We start from the raw sequence: 26,712 nt of genomic DNA, 5'->3' as shown, positions 1-26,712 counted from the left end.
GAACTGTATCCCATGAGTGTGATGTGAAAAGTTAAGATGAAATGAAATCATCTCAATTATATTTTCTCCTCTGACCCTTAAGTTGATTACAAGTGTTATTAAATTTCCAAGTGAATGGATTTTTCTAATTATCATATTGGCTTTGTTTTCTAACTTAATTGCATTGTGATAAAAACATTTTTTTAAATAAATAATTTAAAAACCCAAAAAACTACAGTCAGACCCCAGTCCTTCGAACTACACTGAGATCAGCTCTATGTGCCAGTGCGTCAGGTCCACTGAATATTCCAAGTGTGCTTGAAAGGACTGTGTCTTTTCCAGACATCAGATGCTATCAAGTCCATTAGTTAGTTCAAGCTTGACTTTTCTAATTTCTTACTGGTTTTTTTTTTGTCTGTTTGATCTACAAATTACTCCCAAATATGTTAAAATCTATGATGATGATGGATTTGACAAATTTTTCCTTCGATTCTCTCAGTCTGGCTTCCTGAGGCTATACACAAGTTTACATGGTATACACAAATTTAGAATCAATGCATCTTCCTGGTGAAGGGAATCATTGATCATTATGCAGCAAATTGCTAATTTCTAATAATGTGTTTTGCCTGAATTTTCCTTTGATATTAATATAACTGTATTTGTCCTCTCCCTTTGGTTACTAACTGCCTGGTATATCTTTTCCATAGTTTGGCCTTTTTTTCTGGGTGCTTTATGTGTCTTTTGTAAAGAGTACATAGCTAAAATTTATTTTGTTTTTTAAACATGGTGTAACTATTAAAGCCTTAATGGGAGAATTTAGTCCACTTACACTTATTGTGGTTAGAAATTTCATTTTAGTTCTAACATCATATTTTGGAACTTAAAAGAAAATATTTGTTTATTTATTTCTAGCACAAGCAGGGGGAGAGGGAGAGTGAAGAGAGAGAGAGAGAGAGAGAGAGAGAGGGAGAGAGAAAATCTCAAGCCGACTCCATGCTGAGTGCAGAGCCTGATGGGAGGCTCCATCTCATGTCCCTGAGATCCTGACCTAAGCCAAAATCAAGAGACGGAGTCTTAACTGACTGAGCTACCCAGCTGCCCCATATTTTGAACTTTTGACTCATTCATTCCATTTCACCTGTTCCTGTCCATCTCTTCCTCTTTTCTTGCCTTCCTTTGGACTGATTTGCCTTCCTTGGTTTATTTTTTCCCCTTTATTTCTTTTGAAGGTATACATTGGGTCTATTCTATTAGTATTTGCTCTTTTTAATGCCTATTTGACAATATGACAGGCACTTGGTAGCCATGGTCTTCTGGACAATACAAAGACCTTGCAAAACTTTATTCTCCAGTCTCCTCACCCAACTTCTTAGTGATTGTAACTTGGCATTTTAAATCTAGCCTGCTTTATTTTCCCCACAGATTATCTTTGTTTCATGTATAGTCACTAGTTTGTTTAGATTGTCACATAGTTATCTTGGTTCACTGTTTCTCCTTGCAGCTCATACACCTGCATTCATTTTCCTTCAACTGGAATTATATCCCTCAGAACCCACTTAGTGGGGGTCATTTGGTGGTAAACTCTCAAGTTTGGCACTTTCCCTTGTTTCACTTGGTACAGAATTTTAGCTATTTATTCAGCACTTTGACGATATGGTTCTAGCTTATGGTTTCCACTGTTGATGTTAAGAATTTTCTATCACTTTCTATCACTTTTCTATTACTTCTCTGTGCATGACACTGTCTCTCCAACTGTCTTTTATAACCTACATGCCTGCTGTCTCCTACAGCTAGGTCTGTGTATTGTTTGGGGTTTATTGGGCTTTTTAATCTGAGAGTCAGTGTCTTTCTACAAATCTGGAAATTTTTCCTCATTGCTTCTTTGAATATTTCTTCCTCCCCATTCTATTAGCTCTTCCCAAAATATTATTCAAGTATATAAACTTCAGTTATATTTTCCCTTTTCCAAATATATGTTACATCTCCTGTTATCTGCTCAGATTTTCGATTTCCTCTTTTATTTCTTTAAATGTATGGCACTTCTTTTTTATTGGTTGTTGTTTTTTTTTCCCCTCCAGTATCTGAAGAAGTCTGTGTGGATCTGTTACCACCTGCCTTCCATTCATTGTTTTTCACTCATGATGTCGTCTCATTGATTCCATGTAATGCCTAATTCCTGTTCATTTTCTTTAGAGCTTTATTTGGTTGAGAAATATTTGATGCCTGATTTAAGCTGAAGTCTTCTGGATGTCACTTGTATCTCCCTTTATCAGTGCCCTTGGGTGCAGGGGCAGGGAGAAGGGGAGTCTTACCAAACTGGGACCACTGTAGATTACATTCTCCACTTGTGGATTTATAGACCACATAGGGACATCTTGCAGCTAAGATTCTCATGGGTGCTCACTCCACACCCACCCATCTACCCCTACACAGCTGTTTAAAAGAAAGCATTCTCATTGCCCTCTTCAGTGTGATGAGTTTATCTACTCCCTCCTCCTGGAAGGTTCTGTTTCCCTCTTTTGCCTGGATAACTCCCAGACTTCCTCCAGTGTTCAGTGTGGTCATTCCCCCTCCCTGATTCTTCCAGGTCAGCTTCCTCCCACAGGCTTTGCTACAGTGCTGGGATGCAGCACTTCCCTAGAGAAAATTATCACCTGGACCATTATCTGACAAACCTCTTTCTCTCTCCAGCACTGTAAAGTCCAGGACAGAGAGCATGACTATCTCTTGTTCACCACTGTACCTAGTACACCTAGTGAACCTAGTTCATCCAGAACCTAGTACAGAGCCCATCGGAGTAAATACTCTTTGATGTGGGTTGGTTGCAGCCTGACTGCATTCAGGAAGGGAAAAGTTGATCTAGTCTCATTTTTGAGGAAAATGGCTGGAAGCATGGGATGACAGATACCTCCTAAGATACAAAGTGAGTTAGGGACAGAACAGGAACTATAACCCAGAACTGGTGGTCCTTCCCATACCAGATGACCTCTCTCCTTCCCAGGACAAGTACCACCTACCTTAGCTTATTCATGTCCTCACCCCTATTTCCCCCATGACAGTATCCACCTCCCCACTACAAAGTATGCCTCATGGGCCTATAGTTTCCTGAACCTGCACTCAGACTGGAAATATTGAATTTTTCCTCACCTAACTACTGCACTGACAGCCTTCTGAGTAGAAGCTCCTATGAACAAGGGTGAGGACTTAAGGCCGGTCTGGATGGGAAGCTTTCCCAAGCTTGGTCAGAGGTCCTTGGCCAAGTGCTTTTCACATCATCCCACCTAATTCTCTGAGCGTCCCTTTTAAATAGAGAAATACTGTTTTTTTTTTTTTTTCTTTTTAATGGATCAGAATTACTCTCCAGGACTTTATAAACCAACTATTTTCCTATAAAGCTTCAACAAAGTGCAAAAAATGCCATTGTAAAAAGATGAAAAGAATGGAAATGGAAGGAGAGGACATGCCTACACATTGCTCTCGGCATCTTCCTCTGCCCCATGTTCTTAAAGACTGAGTGGACAGCGTCTGGGGGGAGCTAGGAATCTATGCTGGGGTGGGATGCCTGGAGGGACCAGACTGCTCATTTTCAAACATCTGAAGGGCTGTTAAGAGAAAAAAAGTCTTTGTCTTGCTCTTGGAGAGCCCCAAGGGCACAACCAGAACCCAATTTTAGCTCAAACTTCCAAATATAGAATGGTTTCCCTCATAAAGTGTTTCCAGCAGGGTGAGTGAACGTTTTGTGAAGGCTGTTTATTGAAAATTCTGCATTTGAAGATTAAAGTTTCTTAAAGTTTGAGATCATGAGATACCCAGTGGTGATTCTTGTACAACAGTGACTCATTTCTCCATTCCTGCTGAGCCCTTGTGAAGAGATGTGGCATCCGATTCCTCAGAAACTCTGACTAAACTTTTTTCTCTCATAAAATGAATAGTATATATACATAAGGAGCATAGGCAAGACTAGATAATGGTGGAAATGTTAGAACCAAAAGAAATACACTCTATTCAGGCTACAGGCCACTGAATAAATGTTCAAGCAGTCTTGTTACTACTTTCCTAGTAGTTTGTGATCTATCCTGTTTCCACATCATATTGGAGCAATCATGGGGAAAAGGTAAATATATCCCCAAAATCTGGATTTATAAGAGCTGTGTCTTTTCTTGAAAGTTCGTTTCTTTGCTTGTAAGTAATTACCTAGTCTACCTGACATAAAACAGCCTGGGAAGAGAGCAGAGAAAAACACCAAGAGATGCTACAGCTGCGACCATCAGCATAAACAGATGCTGAGCAGCAGCAGAAAAGGCAGATGTAGTAGTTCTGAGCAGAATGTGTGGACTAGACTCCATTAACAAAGGAGGTGTGTGCGTTGGATGTAATTCACGTCTGGTTGGTTGTTGTTTTTAATTGAGCTCTGTCATCCTATTCTTTTCTGATTTCCAGTTCTTTTTCTCTTTTTGCAGAGAAACAAATTTTGTGAAAATAAACCAGGAAATGGGAATGAGAACATGGTAAATAAGCATCCAATATCAAAGAAGCCCAAATGCTGATAGGAACGCTGACAGAGGGTCCTTATTGCGCTGACAACAGATGAATTTCACCTCCTGCCATTTGATCTGTGAAACTGGGAATGGTGATTTTGATTCATTGTCCACCCATGACCTTTCCAGCTGGCCAGTTGACTCAGACACAGTTCTGTTGTGGGACGTTGAAACACAATTATCGTCATTTTTTCCTCACATCTGTGTATTGCATCACTGCAACCTCATTAGCACCTTTAAAGTAGGAAAAATCAGGTGTTATCACAGGCACCTGTATCTTTTTTGTGTATCTTTAACAAGTCTTATTTCATTAATACTTGATTAATGAAATTCCATTTTTAGCTCCTGATTCTTATTTGATCCTTTTCAATGCCTACCAAACTTTCTTTGATTTAAAAGTAATCTTTTAAATTCAAGTTTTGTCAGAAAGATAGCACAGGGTATCAAGCACAACCATGATATAGCTATAATACTTACATGATTGGATTTTTAGCATCATGTGATCATGTTTTTTTTTTTTCCTTTTATGGTGGAATATATTGATCAGGGTTTTCAAATACTGTATCAGACTAGTATCCCTGAATAAGTTCCACTTGGTCATGGTACAGAGTTCTTTTTATATATTGTTGTTAAATTCAATTTTCTAATATTTTATTTAAAAATTTGTACCTAACAAATAAAATAAAAAATTTGCACCTATATTCATGAGGTATATTATTCTATATTTCTTTTTTTGTACGTGTTTGCCTAGTTCTGATGTTAGGGTAATACTGCTTCATAAAATAAATTAGGAACTGTTCTTTCCTCTTCTAGTTTCTGGAAGAGATTGTGTAGAATTGACGTGCAATCTTCTTTAAATATTTGGTAGAATTCTCCAGGGAATCCTTCTGGGCCTGGAGGTTTTTCAGGAGGCTACCAGGAATTCTATCTTATAAGACTATTTAAATTATGCATTTCATATTGGGAAAGTTGTGTTGTTTGTGTTTTTCCAGAAATTGGTCTATTTCATCTAAGTTGTCAAATTTATGTACAAAGTTGTACCTCCTATTCCCTTATATTCTCTTGAGGTCTCCAAATTGATGTCATTGGCTACTTATATTTAATGTAATTATCATGTTAAGGCTTGAATCTGCCTTTTTACTTTTTGTTTTCTGCTTATTATGTGTTTGTTTTCTTTCCCCACCTTCCTATGGGTCACACTTTCCTTTTTTACAATCCTATTGGCTCATTGGGATATGTCTCTCTGTATAAGTCTTTCAGTGATTGTTCTAGATAACCTATTACATTTACCCATGTTTTTGCTCTTTTCATGTCCTTTCTTCCTTCCTGATTATCTCCAGGTTCCATCTTTTATCATTTCCTTTTTGTTTAATTTTACTTTAGTCATGCTTTTAGGATGGGTCTGCTGTGAAAACTTCTCATAGTTTTCTTTCATATGAGGGGAAGGAAGGTTTTCCCCTCCATTTCTGAAGGATATTTTCATTGGGTATAGAATTCTGGGTTGACAGTTCTTGTCTTCCAACACTTGGAAAATGTGCCACTTATTTGTGGACTCCAAGGTTTTTGATGAGAAACTCATAGCCATTCTAATTGTTTTGTCCCTGGAGGCAATGTGTCATTTCCCTTTGATTGCCTTTGAGACTGTTTTCCTTTGGCTTTAGTTTTTGGTTTTACTATTATGGATCTTGGCATGGATTTCTTTGGTTTTATCTTATTTGGGGTTCACTTTGCATTTTGTATCTGTTGGTTTATGTCACTTTGGCAACTTGAGGAATTAGTCCATTCCTTTTCTTGGAATATTTTTTCAGTCCCACTCACTCTCTTCTCCTGGTATTCCAACGGCATTACTGATTTTTTCATTATAGTTCCACACATCTCTTTTTCAGTCTACTTGTTCAGCCTGGGGAATTTATACTGTTCCATCTTTAAGTTCATGGAGTCTTCCCTTTGGCCTCCCCACTCTGCTGTTGAATTCACCCACAGAGCTTCTTATTCTCATTATGTTTCACTTCTAAAAATTCCATTTAATTCTTTATACTTCTTTTCTGAGATTTCCTATTTTTCGTGTTTCAAGCACATTTATAATTGCTCACTGAAGTATTTCTTTAAAATACTTTAATAAAATGCTTTAAAATATTTGTCAGGTAGGGATGAGAAATGTACAGCATCAGTAATATAGTCAATAGTATTGAAGTAGCATCTACTGAATGGTGACAGATGGTAGTTACGCTTGTGAGCACAGTGTAATGTACAGAATTGCCAGATCACTATGCTCTACATCTCAAACAATGTTAACACTGTGTTTCAACTACAATCCAATACAAAAAATTAAAAATAAATTAAGTATTTGTCAGATAATTCTACACCCGTTATTGTCTCTTAATTCTGTTTGAAATCTTCTTGGTTTTTGGTGTGATGTGATTTTTCATGTCTTGATGTGACATGAAACCTGGTTCAATGTTCTAAGATAAAAACTCTGGGCTGTGGCAGGCCTTCTCTGACCCCGCTCCTGTGAGAGGGAGCACTGCTCTTTATTGTCTAGTGGGGGTAGGAGTCCAGGCTCTTCACGGGTGACAATCAGGCTGTAAGGGAAAGAGGCACCCCATTACTGCCACCCAAGTGGCCCCCGCTGGCATTGCTTTGTAACAACTGATCAAAGGGCTGAAACTTCTGACTCTCTGCTAGGGCTCCTTGGATACCACCCGCCATGGGAAGCGAAAGGGAGATGGGGTCGTTACCATTCACTGGAGAGGCAAGTCCTGGATCTGGCCATCTAGTTCCTAGTTCCCACGAGGCCTTCCCTGAAACTACTGGGAAGAGGGGTGGGGAGGAGTTCGAGGTATCTTGTTCCAGCCAGGCAAGGGGAACTTCAGGCCCCACTTGGCCTTTGCTGGCAGGAACAGGGGATGGGCTGCAATTTTCTCACATAGTATTTGGCTGGAGTAGAACCATTATGGTTTGAAAGTTAGTTCTGCCTTACCAGGCTTCCTTTTTTCTGGCACGTTTGCTACAGTGAACAGGTTTCAGGAGGTTTGACTGTGTGAACTGGCATTCTAGATTGCTGGCTTCTCAAATCTGGGATATAGGACGCAAAAAGAAAATCTAGGGAACTCACCACTTGTATTAGTTTCCTTGGCTACCCTAACAAAATACTGGAGACTGGGAGGCTTAAACAACAAAAACTTATTTTCTCAGTCTCAGAGGCTGAAAGTCCAAGTTCAAAGTATCAGCAGATCTGGTTCCTCATGAGGTCTCTCTCGGCTTCAGAGGACCGCCTGCTTGCCGTGCCCTCACTCGGTCTTTCCTGTGCACATGCGCACGTACATCATCTGGATTTCCTCCTTATAAGGATGCCAGTCAGGAAGGATTGGGGTCCATCCTAAAGATCTCCTTTTAACTTAATAACCTCTTTAAAGACCTTATCTCCCAATATAGCCTACATTTTGAAGGCTGGGGGATTAGGAATTCAACATGTGAATTTTAGGTGGGACACAAGCCCACCCATTCTGACACTACTGTATCCCTCCTCAGGTCCTGAGAGACCTAGTTGTCTGCTTTATTCTATGCATTAACAAAATCCTCCTCTATGTGTCTTACACATCGTGTCCACAATTTTAAATTGTACTTTAGTGGGAAGAAAAGGCAAAGTCTGCCTACTCCATCTTCTTGGAAACAGAAGTCTCCTCCTTACGTTTTTCTTTATGTTTGCTTCTTTAAGAACTGGCCTTCCACGGTTAGTAAGTGGTAGGGTCAGCTGTTCGGACGCCGCATCCTGGGTCTTTATACCATGTCACATTAGTTTCACTTCAAATAAAATGTGTAAGTTATACAGAAACACAAAATTCAAAATGTACCCAAATAGCAAGACTTTTGACAAGCATTAAAGTTCTTGAAAAAACCCTTTTACCAACAAGGAAGGAGCTTACAAGTCATCTCTCCGTCCTAACTGCTAAAAACCAGAACGGCAAAAAAACCCAACATCCCTTCTTAGAGGCAAAAGAGCAGTGAGGTCTCAGGGCAACTTGCCGTCCCCCAAACTGAAGACTGACTGGCGAATGTACAGAATTGCCACTTACTGGAAGAGCAGGCTCTGAGTGAACGAGGGCTGAGGGAGAACCATCTGAACTGTAACTGACAAAATGCTGGAGGCAAGATGTGGACAAGTATGAGTTAAAAAAAATCCAGGTGGAGCCTATCATAGGGGACCCTGCAATTTGGTGAGTGTTATCTCTAGGATCTCAACCTGGTGTTCACAGGTAAAGAGCAGAATTTAGTGCTCAGAAGACAAAAAGGAACTGTTTTGAAGGACAGCAGAGGACTCTTTTCTCCCTAACAACACCTGCCCTTGGGAGGCCCTAGTTCCTCAGTCTAACCTGCTGGGGTTATATCAGAGCCTGACCTGAGGAAAGGGGAAATCATGCCAGCTCGGCTAGATGCTGTCCCACTTAAAAGAAGAAAAAAAAATTGAGATTTTTGATCATAAAATCCCTACTTTTCCTTCCCACAGCACAGCTGTAGATGACAATGACCCTTATTCCCCAATGTGCCTAGGGTACAAATAGGACACAGTCAAGAATTTTTAATACAGAAAAAACAGGTGGGTTCATCTTGGTAATTAGGACAAAGCCCTTCCGGAGTCTTTGAAGCAGTGTGTATCCCCACCTCCGGATACCATATGTAGTAAATGGTTCTCAAGGCAATGCAACTCTCCAATTCCCTATCAAATATAACAATCGACCACAGAGAAAGTCTAGGTAATACACACAAATCACTTTCATATGCAAATTGAAACATTAAAACTCCCAGCTCCTCTGCCCCAGGAAATCACAGACTTCCCGGATTTTCCAGTCTCTTATGAGGCCAAATTGTAACTCACTGTCGCACCCAGACCAGCCTTTCACTTAATACAACTTCAAAACTGAGAACAAAGTCAAGCTCCCAGTCCTACTCAGAATTATCAGAGGGACAGCCCACCCAGTGCCAGCGCCAGGACCGAAGACACACCACGGCTCATGGAGCAGCCGTAGAGCCAGGCTCACTGCTGAAGAGCAGGCAGGGGAAACCCAGCAGGTTCGGACTCTGTGATGTGCACCTTGCTTGAGCTCACTCACTGTCATTGAAAGAAGAGGTGATGTACCCCAGCGGTGACACCCAAGTCAGGAGCCAGTTCCGAAATGCAGGGGCACCGTCATCTAACCAGCCACCTGTCCCTCCCCAGGCTCCCTCAGTACCTTTCTCCCTGGGACGGTCATGCACTCAATCCAAAGCTCACATTATTTCCCTGGATGTATTACCCTTTTCCTTAGGGGGAATTAGACCTTACCCCCCTTCCCCTTCTTCCTTGTTCCCTGAAAACTTTTATGAAAATCATGGGGAAGAAAGTCAAAAGGACTCCAGAATTCTAGACATGAGCAAATAACAAGATAAGAGAATTCTGAACCCCAGGGCTTTTGGGTACCCCCAAACTGCTCTGCCCAGCTTAAGATTAGAAAAGTTCCCTCCAGGTCTCTGCTCATTCTGCGATGTCTGGACGCTCCCAAACTTCTCAGCTCTGTTCACCTCTGCCCAGTAAATGGTATATCGCACAGTTGGGGCTACAATAATGACAATTAAAATAAGAAACCTTCTGTGAATCCTCTTTCACACAATGTCTGATCTAGCAACAATCCCAAGCTCCAGAATCTTCTGGGGGCTTTAGCGTGACAAATAAAACAAAACCACAGCTTCCTTGGCCTGGTCTCAGCAATTCTGATAGGAAAAACATGTCCAATTAAAAAAAAAAAAAAAGTCCCCAAGTGATCGTGAGGGGCAGGCGAGTCTGGCTTACCCTGGGTGGTTATGGAAACAGGCATTCTGCGTAACTGCTCAGGCTCTCCTGGTGCCAGGTCAGGCTGTTGCTGTCGTGCAGAGCCAGCTGGCTTGGAAAATGCAGTGGCCTAAACTCCCGGCATTGTTCTCCCATTTATTCCAAAATGAGTATGAAAATCCTAACGCAAGAGCTTGAAAGAATTCTTAATGAAAGCAAAAGCTCTCAAAGTTTTCTCTCAATGTGCCTCGTTTACAGATTTTACAACAAATGGCTCTTCTTTTTCTCCATCTGCTCTGTGCTGCCAGGGAAGGACAGGAAGCGATTCAAACCCTGGGTGGGACTAGAAAAGTCTCTCCATGCAGCAGTTAATGATATGCAGATTCAGCCTCAGGAGCAGAGCAGTGCTTTTAACACCCACTCATCAAGTTACCTATACCTGCCTGGATGTTTTCGGAGTTTTCCTTGAAATTCTACGGTATTTTTTTCAGCAATCCGACAATACACTGTGTGAAGCAGAGAGCCAACCTTTAAAACTGCCAATGTGTTCCAATATTTTATTAAAATAGCATATTTAACCACTTTTAACCAAGAATACGTTAACTTTGTCCCCCCACCCCCGCCCCAAATACGCAGCACAACACAGTAGTGATTTCAAATATCCTTGATCGTGATAACCAACGGAAGTATTTCAAAGTCAAGTTTGCAACTAAAAACTAGACCTTGGAAAAATTCTGAATTAAAAGAAACATAAAGCTCTCCAACAGAATTCTTTAATCTGCCTGAAGAATAAATGCCGGTGTGTGACAATCCTGCTAAATTGTTTGTCTGTTTGTTTTTGTCCTTTATGCATAGTATAATGTCTCATTTATAAGTACCCACCTTTATAAATAAAATTGGCATTTTCCACCCCATTTAATGTTCCTTTTCAGCTTCACAAAGAAACCAGTAAATAAAACTGTCAACGACAGTCACGACATATGCTCTCATAGCAAGATAAAAAACGTGAAAATACGCAAAGATGCATCTACCCTATTTTACATAAAAAGATCTTAAAAAGTGCAAGGCAAAATTTGCAGTTTTCTGAGGGGAGTTTTTAGGCACATCCATTTCTTTAAAGCAAGCTTCTGAATGAAATTCCAGTTTGTTCTTCATGACACCTGTTTAAGTCTTTCTTTAAAAAAAAAAAAAAAAAGAAAAGAAAAAAGAAAAAAAAAATACATCCCATCAAGTGTGAAACGGAATCTCCCGTCCCGAGAAGTGAGGTTTTCAGTTATGGCGTGTCCGTCCTTTTTTTATCCTTGCGGGCTTTGGTTTGGGGATGTATTGATTATTTGCCTGGTACTCGAGTTCTTTACGGAAGTAGTGGATGGCTTTGTTTAAACCTTCTTCCAGCGGGACCTGTTTAAAGAGAAGGGGAGAAGGGGAGACAAGGTCACTGTTGCAGGAAACGCCAGACATCCCCGGGGCTTCGCAGGAAGAAGTGCTGATGAGTGCTCTGCCCTCTGCAGAGCCACTCACAGCACCACGGGAGGCTCGCCGGGAGAAGATCCTGCCAAAGCTGCTTTCAGAACGCACGGGGCGATTTGACAAATTACACCCCTGATGGACAGAAGACAGGCTCTCATCCCCAAAGACCATGAACTACCTCTTGCTGATCTGGGGTCTATCCAGTTTGAATCAACCACAAAGAACACCTGAAAATAATGCCTGCGAGTGTGTGCCTTTCTTTCGGAAGTGTATGATGGAGGGAGGGTGCCTTGGGAAGCACCTGTGTGACCCACACACCTCACTCTCCCACGGGACCTAACAGACCGAGTCTGAGAAGAAGCTATGACGACACCATGGAAGCCCACAGGAAATCCCAACAGCTGCCCATGAGAACAAGGGGAGAAGTCGGGAGCAGAGCACTGCCAAGGGCCACCTGGAACTGATGGGGGAGAAGGCTCTATCTGTTACCTTGACGGGGGTGATGGTTTCATGGGTAGACAAATACATCAAAACTTACCAAGTTGTACGTTTTAAATACAGGCAGTTTGCTGTACGAATTGGCCTCAACAGCACCGTCAGAAAGACACATATGGAAGAATCAGGATGGATATACGACTAAGCACTTCCTTGGACAAGATCCCTCAAAAATTACTAATGAGCTGGAACTAGCAGGAAGAGAAACTAGTGGTAGAGGCCTCATCTTCTAAATGTGTTAGAATGTTACACATCAAAACTCCAGAACAATAAAAAACCTACATACCTCACTAAGATAAAAGCAATAGTTACTACATAGCGAGTGTGCATTTAGCTTTTCAAAAAATATTTTGTTTAAAACATAGGGGCTCTACTTACAAAAGGACCCACAGCAAATGCCTTCTCAAAACGAACACGTGCACTTGCTGCTTTGTGCAGCGGGAGTTCTTGGGTATGGTCTGGGCGTGACCATATTTTTAGTGCACTTGACAAATCCCTGTAGCCCTCAGATCTCTCAGAGCTGTAGTTCCGAGGATAAAAAAAGATCGGACTGGAACTCTCGAGTCCCTTTAAGACCCAACACTGTGGGATTCCATTCACTTAGCTCTCTGGAGAGCAGCAGAAGAGAACACCTCAAAACACGACTGTGGGAGCTTTTTGGTATATGGACCATGTTGGGCTCAGGGTCTTGAACAAGTGCAGGGCGAGGCTCTCTCTATACTCCTCTGACCAGTCAGTCCAGAGACAGGCCAACCCAACAGAAACTCAGCTGTCCTGAGTCCCCTCCCAGAGGGGTCAACGACCAGGGAGCACTGACTCTTGCAGCAGGGGAGGGCACTATACATGGACACCAGGTACACCATCACTGGCTCTCTCATCTCCCATCTGTCCTTCTAAGGGCCCATTCACCATTCTTAAAAATCATTTACTGTCCTCTAAGAGGACTACATGCCCCTCTTCCCTATTAAGACGGTATTTAAGCCTAATTCTTATGCCACCCCTTGAGTAACTTATGCTTCCCTGGGTATCTCCCGTATCTACCTGCGGGACGCACGCTACTCTCGCTGCATTTCCCCGCAGGCTACAAGGAGTCTAACTTAGTCTAGGAGCAACAGAAAGGTACGGAGGGTCACTGCTCCCTGGCCTATGGTGTCTCACCCTTCCAACCTGCTGTTCCGCCTTCCTGGGAACTGGGGTGACCCTGCTTGCCTCAGTTCCCATAGCAACCTCGCCCAGCCCCGCATGTCCAAGGACATCCTGGGCCGAGTGGAGACCGGCAGGTCAGTCAGGGCAACCCAGAGAGCACACGGCCATTGCCCAAGACACTTCTTTCACGGAGTAAGCCGTGTGCGTGTGCAAGTTTACAAAAGCAGACTCCACAGTGGGCTCCCATGTCCCCGCCACAGAATGAGACACACAAAAGGAGAAGCCACAGAACAGGCTGGAGAAAACCCTGCATCCTGTCCGCCCAAGCACACTAGCGCCTGCAAGGACCTGTCGTGGGCCTTTGTCGATGGGACAGTACAGGGCCCTGCACTCACCACGGGCTCCCATGCCAGCATCATCTTTGCTTTTCTGATGTCTGGTTTTCTTTTCTGTGGGTCATCCTGGGCTTCTGAGAGAAACTGAATCTCACTTCCACTACCTGCATTAAGAGAAAAGAAAGGTAAGTGAAGCACAAACCACTCCAGGTGGGGACTTTCACTGTAATCCTCAAAGTGAAACCCCCTCCAGGCAGTGAACAAGGCTGTAGGGGACAGAACGCATTTCCCACGGAGCCACTGAGTCACACGGGGGACCGGACCTCTGGCCCCAAGAGAACTGGGTGAGAGGCAGTCACTCCCGAGGGAAAGGGCAGGGCTCCCTAGCTGCCCGTCCCCAGGCAGACCACCCACCATCAGCTAACACAGCAGGCACGCGCACAGAGCTAGACTCCAAAGTCAGTAAAAGAGGCAAATGTTGTGTGTGGTCACCTGTGAGGACGATGGCCCGAGGGAGCCACACCTGAGTGGTCCTGGTCCAGAAGTGGCCTGTCATCTTGTTTAACCAAGTAGAGAGCAGGAGGAAATGACCGTGGGCCAGTTCCTGGCTTATGCCTTACGGAAGACCTAACCCTTTATACACCTGCAGGTGGGAGCTCTGAGCCAACACGTAAGGTGTCCAGCTACCCTGCTGCAGAGACCACGTGCAGCAGACAGAGAGCCTGGCTTGTCCAGCATCCTAGTGGGGCCCAGACCCTGCTGGCCAGCAGAAGGAAGCCGCGCAAGGGACCACCGGCAAAGATCTGCAGGAGAAACCCCCAGCGGAGGCCAGCCCTGAGCACAGAACCACAGAAAACACAGCAGTTGCTATTGTAAGCCCCTGCAGTTCAGGGTGGCATGCTACTCAGCCTTTCACAGAAGCACAGTGATTATTAATGCCTGAGGATCTTATCAAGATGCAGATTCTGATCTGGAAGATACAGGTGGGGTGTGTGATTCTGCATTTCTAACAAGCGTCTGGTGACGCCAAAGATGCTGGCCCTGGCTCCCCACTAGGGGTAGAGGTTTTGGATGGCCTAGATCCTGGACAAACTGTTACCTAAGCACATCCCTGCCTTACCTAGGATGAGACAGGCAGACCCAGAGTGGGAAAGCTGGGGAAGCAAATCTTGGGGAGGCTGCTGGGGCGACACGATTCTGCAATTTATGACTGAGGAAGACCAGCCCCCTTCCTGTCCAAGTGTCCAGAGCTGATAAGAACATGCTGGTAGATGACAGCTCCGAATCAGGAAGGACAGCCCTGAAGAATCAACTCAGCTGAGCAGGGGTGTGGGCAAGAGAAGGTCCTCCATCAGGCTTACCCCAGTCTAGTCTAGGAAGCCACACTCCAACCTGGTTGTGTCCTGTATCAAACGTCTTGATCAACCATGGAAAACAAAGCACCCTCCCCAAGAGCCAGACTTCCCAGAGCTCTAGTAAGCCTGCTGACGTGACAAAGGGCTCACCCCGCGTGCATGTGCAACACGAGGGCTGTCTGAAACACACAAGCTTCTCATGACTTTCAGAGCCCGCCCCTGGGGTTACTCCCAGTGTCTACGCTGCCGCCAACGTGTCACGGCCAGGTCACCAACAGATTCCATCAGAAACACACAAGCTGGTACTGGGTACCGCTCCCGCTTGGTTCTTTGAAATCTCATTGTCATCACTGCCCATGTTTGGAAATCAAACACTTGTCACCTGTGTGGCACAATCTACATAGTCCCACCTCAAGCACCAGGAAAAAATCTACTCCTCCCACTCCACCCCCACCTGCTGAGGTGCTCGTGAACACAACCCACCCCCTGCATCGTTATCTTTCCATTACTTAATTAAAGAATCAGAAGACAATTAAGTGTTCCTGATAAAGTTCTGCTTTTTATCCAATTCAATTAGCTTGTATTAATTACACATTTTCTAATCAGGTTGTTATTAGCTGATAGGGTGAGTGCAGCCAATTTCATTCATTTGGTCTTACTTACCAACAAGGCTTTTAATTAACTGAGCAAACTCTAGGATTGTGTGTTCTTCCGGGTTCCCCTAAGGAAGAAACGGTTGCTGGTTATAAGTGTAATCACAACAGCAGAGACTGCCACGCAAACCCCATGCATGTCTTCCAAGCACCCACGGGCTGACTCCGGCATCTTGGAAAATCGCGAGGCTTCTGCCTCTTCGTGTTTCCTCGGGCGCTTCCTGATCGGGATGATGACTGATCCACCCAGTGAAGGGCTAAACTGTGTCTGGTCCTGCTTTTGTCCTCTAGACTAAGTGTCTGTTGACAAGAATGCCCCTCGGCTAGGTCAGGAGCTTCTAATACGGACACACAGTACATGGCCAAGAGGCAGGACAATTTCCGTATCTAACGTTACTGTAACTGCATTGTCACTTTGCATAGAAGTTTGGGTCTGCAAAACGAGCCCTCCTAAGACAATATAATTCCCTCGGGGTGCACTGTGTCAACAACTTAAGCAGTAACAGACTTGCAAACTTGCACGTGGGAGCAGTAAAGGAACTGAGATGCACTCGGCAGGTGAGGGCTCCGGGGAGCCAGAGGGAAAGCCTCCATGCGGTTTATAGTGTAAGCATGCCCTTAGGGGACATCAAAAAAAAGCCATTTTTCTCCTTCCTTGCATCACACAAGACAGCGGCCACTGGCCCTCTTCCCCTCCCAATCCAGCTACTCTTACTTACCACCCCCTCCCCCATCGTAAAAGACCACCACCAAGTGTGACAAACAGGTGTCCCACATACGCTGCACTTCCAACTTCCTGGTCTGGCCCGAAGCTGGCAGGGACCAGGTCCTACATGTGAGCACCAAGAAAGGATGGACTTGCAAAGAGAAGCGATGGGAACTTGGGAGGAAGGGGCCCATCTTTGTCAGGGCTATTCGCAGACACTCTTCAGACTTCGGAGAACAGTTTCCTACCAGGGATGGGAGTTCTCAAAGGGCCCTGGGTCAAGGCCCCCTTGGAAAGAAAGAAGGAACCCAGTATCTAAAGAAAAGACTGTGGCTCCTTGGGGAGTGGGGGACATCACTGACAACACCCACATTTCAAAGGGCCTGGAGCAAGAGCCAGTGTGAAGGTGGCACGGCCTTGACAGTGACGAGCAGGTAAGTGCTCGGAAGAAACTGAGGCTCCCAAGACATGTCTCATTCTATTTCTAATTTCATGTTTCTTGAGAAGTGCATGAAGAAGCGGTCAACAGCCTGACAAGGGAGTTACACCTCCACTTTCCTATTTCGTAAGAACTCCCTCCCAACTCAGTGAAAACGGATGCGACAGAACATGTTTCCAATTGCTGGTTACAGAGAGAGGTTTCTGAGTAAAGTGGTTTTGAGGAATCAGCAGGCACGGCCACCCCTGTGCACCTTAAAACCTTATAGGAAGCCGGAGAGGTGGTTTTTGGGAGAAGAACCTGAAGCTGACTCCCAGGTTTGCCAAGGGGAGGGGACGGCTCCCGATAAGCTAATGTCAGGGGCCACTGGCAGGAGCAGAACATCTAGAATGATGGGCAGTCTGCTCTGGACACTTCACGTTTTCAATCAGATGGAGTGAAGCTCTTCAGAGGACAGGGAGTGAGAGGGTAAGAGGACTCCAGACACGAACACGAACTCTGGCTGAGAGCTGGGGAGGAGGGGACTCAGAGGGCATGACCCTGCCTTCTCAATCCTTGGAAAGTTACCCAACTGTGGCCGCATTGGACTAGCTTGAATGGCCCCCACCCTGAGAAGTAAGGCCAGTGGGTAGCTCACAGAGAATGAGATTTCAGTTCTAAATATAAGGAAACGCTTCCTGCCAGTGAGAACTGGCCAGAGACAGAATAAAGTCCTTTGAAGAGACACACGTTCACCAAGCAACACAAGTGCTTAGAAACACGGAGCAAAAGAACCTTACGATCCCTCCAACAGGGAGACTCTGGGGCCCTAGGAAGCCATGAAAGAAGAAGCAACAAAGGAGCCCCGAGCAGGAGGCTGAACTACAGACGTGATCAGAACCTGGGAAACGTTCTTCACCTCCTCGGTCTAAAGCTCACTTAATTCTCAGGGAAATCAGATGACACCAACCAACGGAGAAAGGAGCGCACACAGAAAGCGTCTATGGACCGCCATCAAAGGCTTTCACAAATGGTTAGACCCAAGCCCTCAGGACGATGGTGATAAACACTCACCTGTGCCGTGCAGACGTGCTACTCCTTGGCACACACAGATCTGGGGTTTCTCCCCCTCTACCATTCAGCAAGCAAACACACGCGTGCAAATAAAGCAAAGGCTGCGGCTCTTCGTGGTTTCACAAAAGCACGAAACTCTGGCCTGTTCCGGGGGCGTGGGAGGGGCGGCCGTACTCACCAGGTTGACCGGGCTGCTGACGTTGCTGTTCATGAGAGCCACGAGGCCGTTCACCAGATCGCTGGAAGAGAACGGAAGGCCGGGTCAGGCGCCGCCCGCAGCGGACCCGCGCCACCTCCCGGAAGAGAACCAACCCCCACATGGAAAGCCGATGCCAAAACAAAATCCTGCAAATAAGCGGGGCTGGGAATGCTCAGGTATTCATGGGTGATGATATGAGGTCTGGGATTCGCTCGCAGCGCGTGGGGTGTAGATGGCTAAACGGGAAACGGGAATGGAAGCGAAATGGGCAAGTTCTCTACTTCTGCCTATTTCCGAAACCCTTTAACGACCGAAGAATAGAAATAAAAGAGACAAATGCCCCCAAAAGATGGTGTTAATACAGCTTCTGATGTTTAAACGTGAGCCCACGTGGCTGGTCCATATGAAAAAGCAATGATTAAAAAAAAAAAAAACAGTTCCGACCCACTGAAATGAGTGCGCTCCAGTATGTAATTCTCATACTGGTAAATCACAGATAAAGCCAAACAACACAGTGTTGAAATCAACCGGACCACTGCTCCCTACGCCCTCACCTTCGATTCCCCCCTGAGCCCCCTGCCGCCCCCCGAGACTCCTCGCACGGGACGGACGGCGATCTGGGTATTTCAGATGAATCGTGACCGACGGGGCCATGGAGGTGAAGAGGAGTAAGCAAACGTTCGCTTACCAAGATTTGGTTCTTATTTTCAGAGGCTTTTAAAGTGTGGCTCTGTCAAAAAAAAGTTACTTCGTAAAAATGACACCTCACTGCTGCTCATGAGCACGTTCTCTACGTCTGCTTTCCGTCAGCCGTACTTCTCAGAAGGCTCTGAAAGCTCTGTTCTGCTGATCCCAGCGCAGTCTGTGCTGAAACCTTCCCTCCTCCTCCTCTATTACCAGCAAGGAGCAGGTTGCTACGGTCAACTTCAAAACAGAACCTGTTTTTGCTTTCCTTTTTGTCCGAGAAAAAAAATTTGGGGCGGGGGGTGGGATATTTGGCAAACTGTTTTCTGAATTTTTGTTTCTGATGATTGGGTGTTTTAAGGGAACATCCCTAAAGTCCGTTCCAGTCTCATAGGTCAAGCACAGATTCGAGTAACTGCTGACTCCAGAGGACTTTTCTAGAAACCGGCAAAAAAAGTCACTTCATCACGATGGCAGTAATTAGTATTAGTAATTAGTAAATAGTATGACATGTCTCACATGGCACAAGTCTCTGCATATTCGTCAGAAGACGTTAAAAGCTGCCATTCACCAGCATCCACAATCCATTTTAATATGGAAACGGGGGTGGGAGGCATCCACATGAAGCCAGAAGACAACAGATTCACACAATCATTCTCATGGGGCAGGGGGGCATAGCTTTTATATAATCGAAATGGCAACTTTTAAGGTCAAAATTGCATAGATCACACCCATTTAACCTGAAGCTCTTTAAAAGTGTCATTTTGACAAAGTGACTTTTAAAAAAAAAAAAAAAAAAAAAAAGGACAGCATGCCTTTGTTATGGGGATGAGGCTGTAATCTGCCCGGGGAAAACATCAGACACAGTCATGCCAAGATGTGAATGCGTATGGTATGGTCACCCGGACCTCAGGAGCCGGGAAATGCCGCTTCAAGGCAACTGTGGATTCTGGAAGCAGTTAACTTAGTGAGGGAACTGGAGATTCAGACATTGTGCACTTGTAACTACAAAATTAATCGTTTCTTAAAAAAAGCCAGCTTCTTAACACTAACAATACTGTACATTATCTCAGTGGAGTCCTGAATAACAAAACCAGGAAGTCGGGAAACCTGTGCGAGCTTGGTACGCCCTAGAAGCACACAAGGGCGCGGCGCGCACTGCAGGCATGTTCGCCCCTGAGCTGGGCTGGCGTGCAGCCTGTGCATCACCGAATTCTTAACACCTTTTAATTACCAGCAGAGAAAGTCTGCTTTTAAATAAATTTTGCATGTGCTGCCTTTGAAGTCAATGAGCACAGTTAAGGAGAGGGAGCTCTAACTGCTCTGCCGTTTACTCCCATCTCTCTGATGCCTCACGAGCTGTCCTAGCCAGAAGTTTGGGGACCACCAGTGAGGTGGAACTCACAGACGACCGCACAACTCCCTCATGATGTGCACAGACCAGGGGAGGGGGGGTTAGGTGGGCGAAAGTGTGTTATTACGAGAAAATAGTACTCAATACACAAAGTCCAGTTAAGATGGTCCAGATACAGAAACGTGACTTGATGCTTTGTCTCGGAGCACATGGTTCCCGGGGTAAGTGCCTTGAAATGAAAACAGCCCTAGAGGGATCCTGGTATTTCCTGGTTAAGTCTCTTCTTGAGATATTTGGACACTAAAGTGTGCCAGTTTTATTTTACCCCCGGGCTTTGCGTCCTGCTTAACAAGACACTCATGGCTGGGGAGGAAAGAACACTGACTGTGATATATGTTTATTCATAGCTTTCTTTCAGACTAAATGTGACAACTGACACTTTTGGGGGAAAAAATCCACAGTGGCTGCTTTAAATTTTAATTAATTAATTAATAATTATTATTATTATTATTATCTGCTAGCAGTTCTTTTTCTCAAAGAGACTTCTCCCCAGGATTCTCGCATAATCCGACAGAAGTCTATGTGGTCGCTGTGGCTGAGGTGGCCCAGACGTGCACCGCCACTGCACCACTTCACAGTTACAGGACCCTGGGATGGCCTCAGGACACAGCAGGAGCAGCATTTTCCAACTGACAGGCATTCCTGGGTATTTACGTTACAAGGTGAAAACACAGAACTGGATTTTACAATGATTCAGGTTATCAGAAACCTGTACAGAATCCATAGTAACAGTGTCATGGGGGGAAATATTTTGTTCTATGCAAGTGATTATAGTGATATAGTTTATATAAACTCTTTTCCCAGAACTCAAACTGCATTTTAAGATGTCACCAACTGAACTAACAAGCACACGAGACTTAGGAGGCTTAATGAGAAAAGGATAATCATTACCACCGTAACTATGAGAAGAGGTTCTCAAATCTATTTTTATCCGCATAAAATCTCATCCACATAAAATCTGACATGAGGACGGTCTACATTATCTTTCCCTTAATGAGGACAATCTCCCCCGCCCCAGAAAGCCACGTTTAAAGTGGGTCTGATTTCACCACCTGAAGGTTTGCTGGGTTTAGAGGAAGGACAGCTGTCCAACTGGCGTGATCTGAAATCAAGTCGCCCTCAGGAACTGGGCAAGTTTCCCTAAGAAACACTAGGGGGCAGTAAAAGATCAGCACATGAGTTATAAATGGCACAGACTTACATGCACACCTTTTTTTTTTAAAGATTTTAAGCAATCTCTACACAAACCTGGGGCTCGGACTCACAACCCAGAGTTGCATGCTCCAGCAGCTGAGCCAGGCAGGAGCCCCTAAAATTTTACCTTTTAAACAGAGAACCCCAAGGGCTTTCCCACCTGAAAATTGAAATGGACTTTTAACCATGCCATGGTAGAGAGATGCGAAAATAATGCACATATCCAACAGATGCGGGCCGTCGGGTCTGCACCACCTGCTGGAAGCAGTGCGGAGGCCAGCTGCCTTACCTGACGTACTGGAACGCCCTCGTCTGTGACCCGGACCCGTACACCTAGGAGGAGAGCAACAGTTAGGCCTCCCGAGAAAGCCACACCGTCATGGGAAAACGGGGTTCCTTAAAACTCCAGGGGCACAGACTGACCTCAGAACTGAGGCCGATGGGCCAGTGATGCCACAACTCACTCCGTACTTCCGAGTTACGCCCCGAGAGTGGGACAGTGCGTGCACCCACGTACCGGTCTGTCCTTCGAAGTCAGTAGTGGAAGGAGTTGGCATCTTACGGTCTTATGACGTGGCAGGGATCACAGTAGCCCAGCAGGGTGGCAGGCGCACATGCAAGCAGGAGGCAGCACCTAGAACCTGCACGCTATACCCTGACTGCCCCTCAGAACAGCTGGGCGCTCAGTCAGACCAGCCCAGAATCTCTAGGGAGGAGGCAGTGGGCGTCTTGGTACTTGGACAGCCCCGAATGAGTCTCACACGCAGCCCAGTCTGAGAACGACCCAGGAAACTGGACAGGAGACAGGGGTGACGGAAGGAAGGAAGGGGGAGGCCCTCGCGCTCCATTTGTGTCCCCTGTATGTTGCCACGTCTCCACGCCTGTACTCAGGTCCTTTCCTCCGCAGACCTCTTGTCTAAATGTTCTCTCCTGGTGGCACTTCTCTGGCTCATTCCGCCAGCCAGAATGCAGGGCTCTGTCCTCTGTGCTCAGCCATCCTCCCCTCCTCCAGACTGTGTCACTCATACTTGCTTCCCACGGTGAGCTCTGGGGACAGGCACGGTGTCTGATTCACCTGCGCTCCAGGCATGCCGCATACCACCAGCGCTCCACAAACACGTACTGAACAACAACCTTGTGGGGTCTGCAGTGAATGCCACTTCCTTAGAATGGAGAGACTGAGGCAGAGGCTCTTTGAGGCACTCCCTCACCCTTAAGAGAAGGAAGGAGCCAGGGGATTTTTGTTTGCTTGCTTGCACTGGTGGAAAGGGAGCAGCTGGGAGGAGGGACTGCCTTCTAGAACAGCCTGAAATCCATGCCTAGAACAGAACAACACTGGTGCCTCCTGTCACTGGCCACCTGATGCCAAAGAGGAGCCAGACGCCAACAGCTCTACAGCACATACCAGCCCCCAGTGGCCTTGCTTTCCAAGAGGGCTCCCTAGGGCTCAGGCCACCAGATTGGAGAAGCAAATGGGAAGGAACAGGAAAGGGAAGAAAAATATGCCTCATAGGTACCCGCTGCCTTTTTCATTTTTTAAAAGCAGGTTTGGAAGGCTGCTTTTGTCTTTTTGTGTTTGTTTTTTTTTTAAGATTTTATTTATTTGACACAGGGGTTTGGGGTTGAGAGCAAGCACAAGCAGGGGGATGGCAGGCAGAGGGAGAAGCAGGATCCCCGCCGAGCAGGGAGCCCAAAGCGGGACTTGATCCCAGGACCCTGGGATCATGACCTGAGCCGAAGAGAGACGCCCAACCGACTGAGCCACCCAGGAGTCCAGGCTGCTTTTGTTACCTTAATAAGCGTTCACATATACACCAATGTCATAGGGGCATCGGCTTTACCTACTTAGGCAGAGGCCCCCTGCAAGAAGAGGCTGGGGAACGGACTTACAGAGGTTTCGGTCTGCAAGACACAAGTGCAACAGCCAAACTCCGCACAGGAACACTGAAGAAAGGTGAACGAGTCTCTCAGAAGCAGACTCACCCTTCCTTGGCAGTTCTGCCGGAAGCCCACTGCCTGGTCTTGCTAACCCTTCTGACACCTTTGGGCAAGTCAGAAAGGAAACCACAGGCCCAGTAAGTAGGAAGGAGGATTGGGGTGGGGGAGGTCTGCCCACCACTGCATCATCCTGGAAATCCACCTGCACCTGAGGAGCCCTGCAGGTGGGACACCTGTGTTATTTTCTGTACAACCTCGTGACAGATAAGGTCACGAGAGCTCTGAGCACCACAGCACCCAGTGTCCAGGAGAGGAAAACCTACCGTGACTCCAAGTTCAGGAATCTCTTCCTCACCCCCTGCATCAATAATTTCAGAACCGCCTGTAGCTCCAGCTGTCAACTGTGGCCCACGGCAAGCTGGCACTGAGCCATTCTCTCGTCTCATTATAAAGCATCAGATTTGGGCGACACCCATCAGCAGCCTGGTGTACGGCATCCTTGACACACAGGTGTGTGGGTGTGGAGCTATGCTTCTGGTTCCCTGAGTGGACCTTCTGTTCCTGGTGTGCTTAGGGTCCCTGAGGGTCCTGACACTCCTCTGTCTCCTTTCTTTGCACCTTCCCACCATGCCTGGCCAGGGGGTCTGCTGCTGTGGGCCGCCAACATTCACAGAGAGCCCACTGCCCGTGCAGAGCAACAATGAAGGCTTGGTGTTAGCTCCCATCAGGCCTCCAAGCTGTGATGCCCGAGAGCTGAGCCCACAGACAAACACGCGGGGGCAGCGCTCCGTCCCATTGGATGTGTCAGAAGGAACATGACTCAGTGCTGTGTGCTGGCTGAGCCCACAGCCAGGGGGAAGTGAGAGGGCTGCCAGGGTTAAGACTCTGAAGAATCACCTTCTCAATGAAAGGAACAAGAGAATCATGCTGGACATTCAGTGGCTTGAATGTCACAAACTGTCAGAGACCCAGAGGGTTAGAGTCTCATACTGGGAAGCCCAAAAAAACTCCTGAAGACTGAATTAATCGGCGTCTGCAGAGGGTTTCACATAGCTGCCTTGTTCCGAGCGTCCTTCTGGGTGGGAGGCAGTGGGGGTGGAGAAGTGATACCCAGAGGGCCAGGCTGAGTTCAGGTACCCCACACTACCTGACAACATCGCCACAAGGCTTGAGGGGCCTAGAGCTGAGTGTCAGGCACCCGTCGTCAGGGGAAGCTCAGGCTGCTCCCTTCAGGTCCAGGGACTAAAGGCCCTTAGGAGCACCCTTTTGCAGATACCCTGCACAGGAGGCAGCACAAGGAGAACTGCAGGGGAGCACCACAGGGGAGCACGGAGAACATAGGGAACGTGGAGGGAGGAGGGGGCGGGAGGCATGGGGAGTACTGTAGGTCAGCATGGGGAGCATTATGCCAACCCCAACCCCACAGCTGGGCCTCAAGTGCCTCCATGAATGACGGCCCGAAGTTAGGGATCACTTCCAATACCACAATGCAGATACAAAGGGTAAATAAGATGTAGACTTTGGTCTAAGAAATATGGTTTCTCCAAAATTTCCCTCTAGAAAGTACAGCAAGGCTTTTTTAAAAGATACAGACTGTGACTCAAACCCCAATTCTGTCACATCTGGAAAAATTCACCTCAATCAAGTTGTTCTCTCTCATCTGCAAACTGGAATAAATCACGATAAGGTGATAAAACAGAATTAAACCATAATGCTCACACGGGTACGCATGCACGAGGGCTTTGACTGAGTGGTGAGCCCCCGTCTCTTCAAAATATACTTAATGAGCTAGTTCTCCCTGAACCGTACCATCTATTTTCTAGACCTTGTAAACGAGAACACAGTATTTTCTGAGCTTCTGTGCGCTCAAGTATATAGCTTCTGTGCGTGACTTGCAGAACTCAGCAAAATCCTCCTGGAGTGACCCTGACAGACCTCTGTGACTCAAGATGTGGGGACAGGCCCAAAGAATGAAATCTGCCCTGAGGTAAGATAACAAAGGGCTTCAGGAAAAAGCAGCTGGAAGGCGAGTGATGACAGTAACCCAGCTTGGAAAAGGGAAGGCGGGACACTGAGGGGCCATGACAGAGGTCTTTAGGTTTGGAAAGAACGTGCTGGAAACAGAGCAGGAAAGGAAAGGATGGATGGACCTCCTTATTCTCCTTCCTTGCTAAATTAAACCAAGTGTTCCCGAAGCGGGGCTGGACTGAGAGTCACGACACATGGCCCCCTCCTTCAGAACTTCTCCACAGAGCCGTCTGACAGAAAGAGATGCCATCTCAACGGGACAGCAAAGGATGAAGGGTGAGCGGCTTCATCAAAACACTGAGGGGACACAGAACTCTGTGTGACAAAAGGGACCACGCATTTCTGAAAGGCCTCCCTGAGGACTCCTGCCACCAGAGGCGCCTAGAGAAGATGAAATGCGGCATGTCTTGGACTAGCTGCGGCCCTGCACAGTACCAGCCACCCGGCTCCTCGGTCCCCGGCAACGAGGCGACAACACATGAGTTATCACCCGCTGCCCACAATGGGTGCTTTCTTGGGCGGGCCCACCTGACCCTGACCCTGGGGCCCTGGCTGCTGCCCAGGAGGCAGTCAGTCAAGAAGCCTCAGAAGGCTTTTAACAGTTTGCTCTGCAAACAAAGCAGCTCTGATGGAGGGTGCAGGAGAGTTAGTGAGGGCAGTGGATGAGGGGGGCAGCTTCGCCTTGCAGTCACACTACGAACACTGCTTCTAGAACAAGCCCCAGAGCACTTGTGCTCCTCAAAAAGGCCAGCGGCCACTATAGACCCAATCCTCAGCTTGACCAGCATTTATCACATGCTGCCTGGGTGCCAGGGACCCTCCTGGCAGCTGGGGACACAGCCATGAATGAAACCAGTTCCTGATTTCAAAGAGGGGGATTGGGGGCTGGAAAAATAGTATTTCAGGTGCTGAGAAGTGGAAAACAACAGAAGGCATGGTTAGGAGGGGTAGAGTGGCAACTGGACATCATCACGTACAGAATGGCCCAGTGCTCCCCTAATAAGAGGATGTCTGAACAGGGAGATGCCTGGAAGGAGCATGCTGGGACATGCTGGGACAGTGGGATCAGGGTGCTGAGCTGACAGAGCAGCAGGGGCGAGTCTGGGGTGCACAGGGAGGCCCGTGAATCCTGCTCCCAGCAGAGGGGAAAGCCCCCCAGAGCTGGCGCTTTTCTTTAGAGGCTCCGCTGGCTGCTAGGTGGAGAGCCCCCGACAGGGGAATGAGTGGCTAGGAGGCTGGGGCAATAAACCGGGGGCGCATGGCAGTGAGGCCTGGGGGAA

General features: G+C 46.5%; 1 protein-coding gene across 2 annotated transcripts in view; it reads right to left on the bottom strand.

The window, feature by feature from the left end:
- Nucleotides 1-10,913: 10,913 nt before the first annotated feature.
- The window catches only part of LOC111155878 (UDP-glucuronate decarboxylase 1), an 89,145-nt gene continuing 73,346 nt past the window's right edge, over nucleotides 10,914-26,712 (bottom strand). For both annotated transcript variants that reach the window (XM_022516326.1, XM_022516325.1), the window contains exons 11-15: nucleotides 21,756-21,799; nucleotides 18,154-18,214; nucleotides 15,788-15,845; nucleotides 13,830-13,933; nucleotides 10,914-11,724 (exon numbers count right to left, since the gene is read on the bottom strand). In XM_022516326.1, the coding sequence (XP_022372034.1) occupies nucleotides 11,593-11,724; nucleotides 13,830-13,933; nucleotides 15,788-15,845; nucleotides 18,154-18,214; nucleotides 21,756-21,799 (399 nt within the window). In that variant the 3' untranslated portion in view covers nucleotides 10,914-11,592. The remainder of the gene's footprint in view (nucleotides 11,725-13,829; nucleotides 13,934-15,787; nucleotides 15,846-18,153; nucleotides 18,215-21,755; nucleotides 21,800-26,712) is intronic.

Source organism: Enhydra lutris, unplaced genomic scaffold, assembly GCF_002288905.1.
Source record: "Enhydra lutris kenyoni isolate GAN:26980312 unplaced genomic scaffold, ASM228890v2 scaffoldscaffold44, whole genome shotgun sequence".
Lineage (NCBI taxonomy): Eukaryota > Metazoa > Chordata > Mammalia > Carnivora > Mustelidae > Enhydra > Enhydra lutris.
The sequence above is the reverse complement of the archived record's forward strand: the minus strand, read 5'-3'. Positions and strand labels throughout refer to the sequence as shown.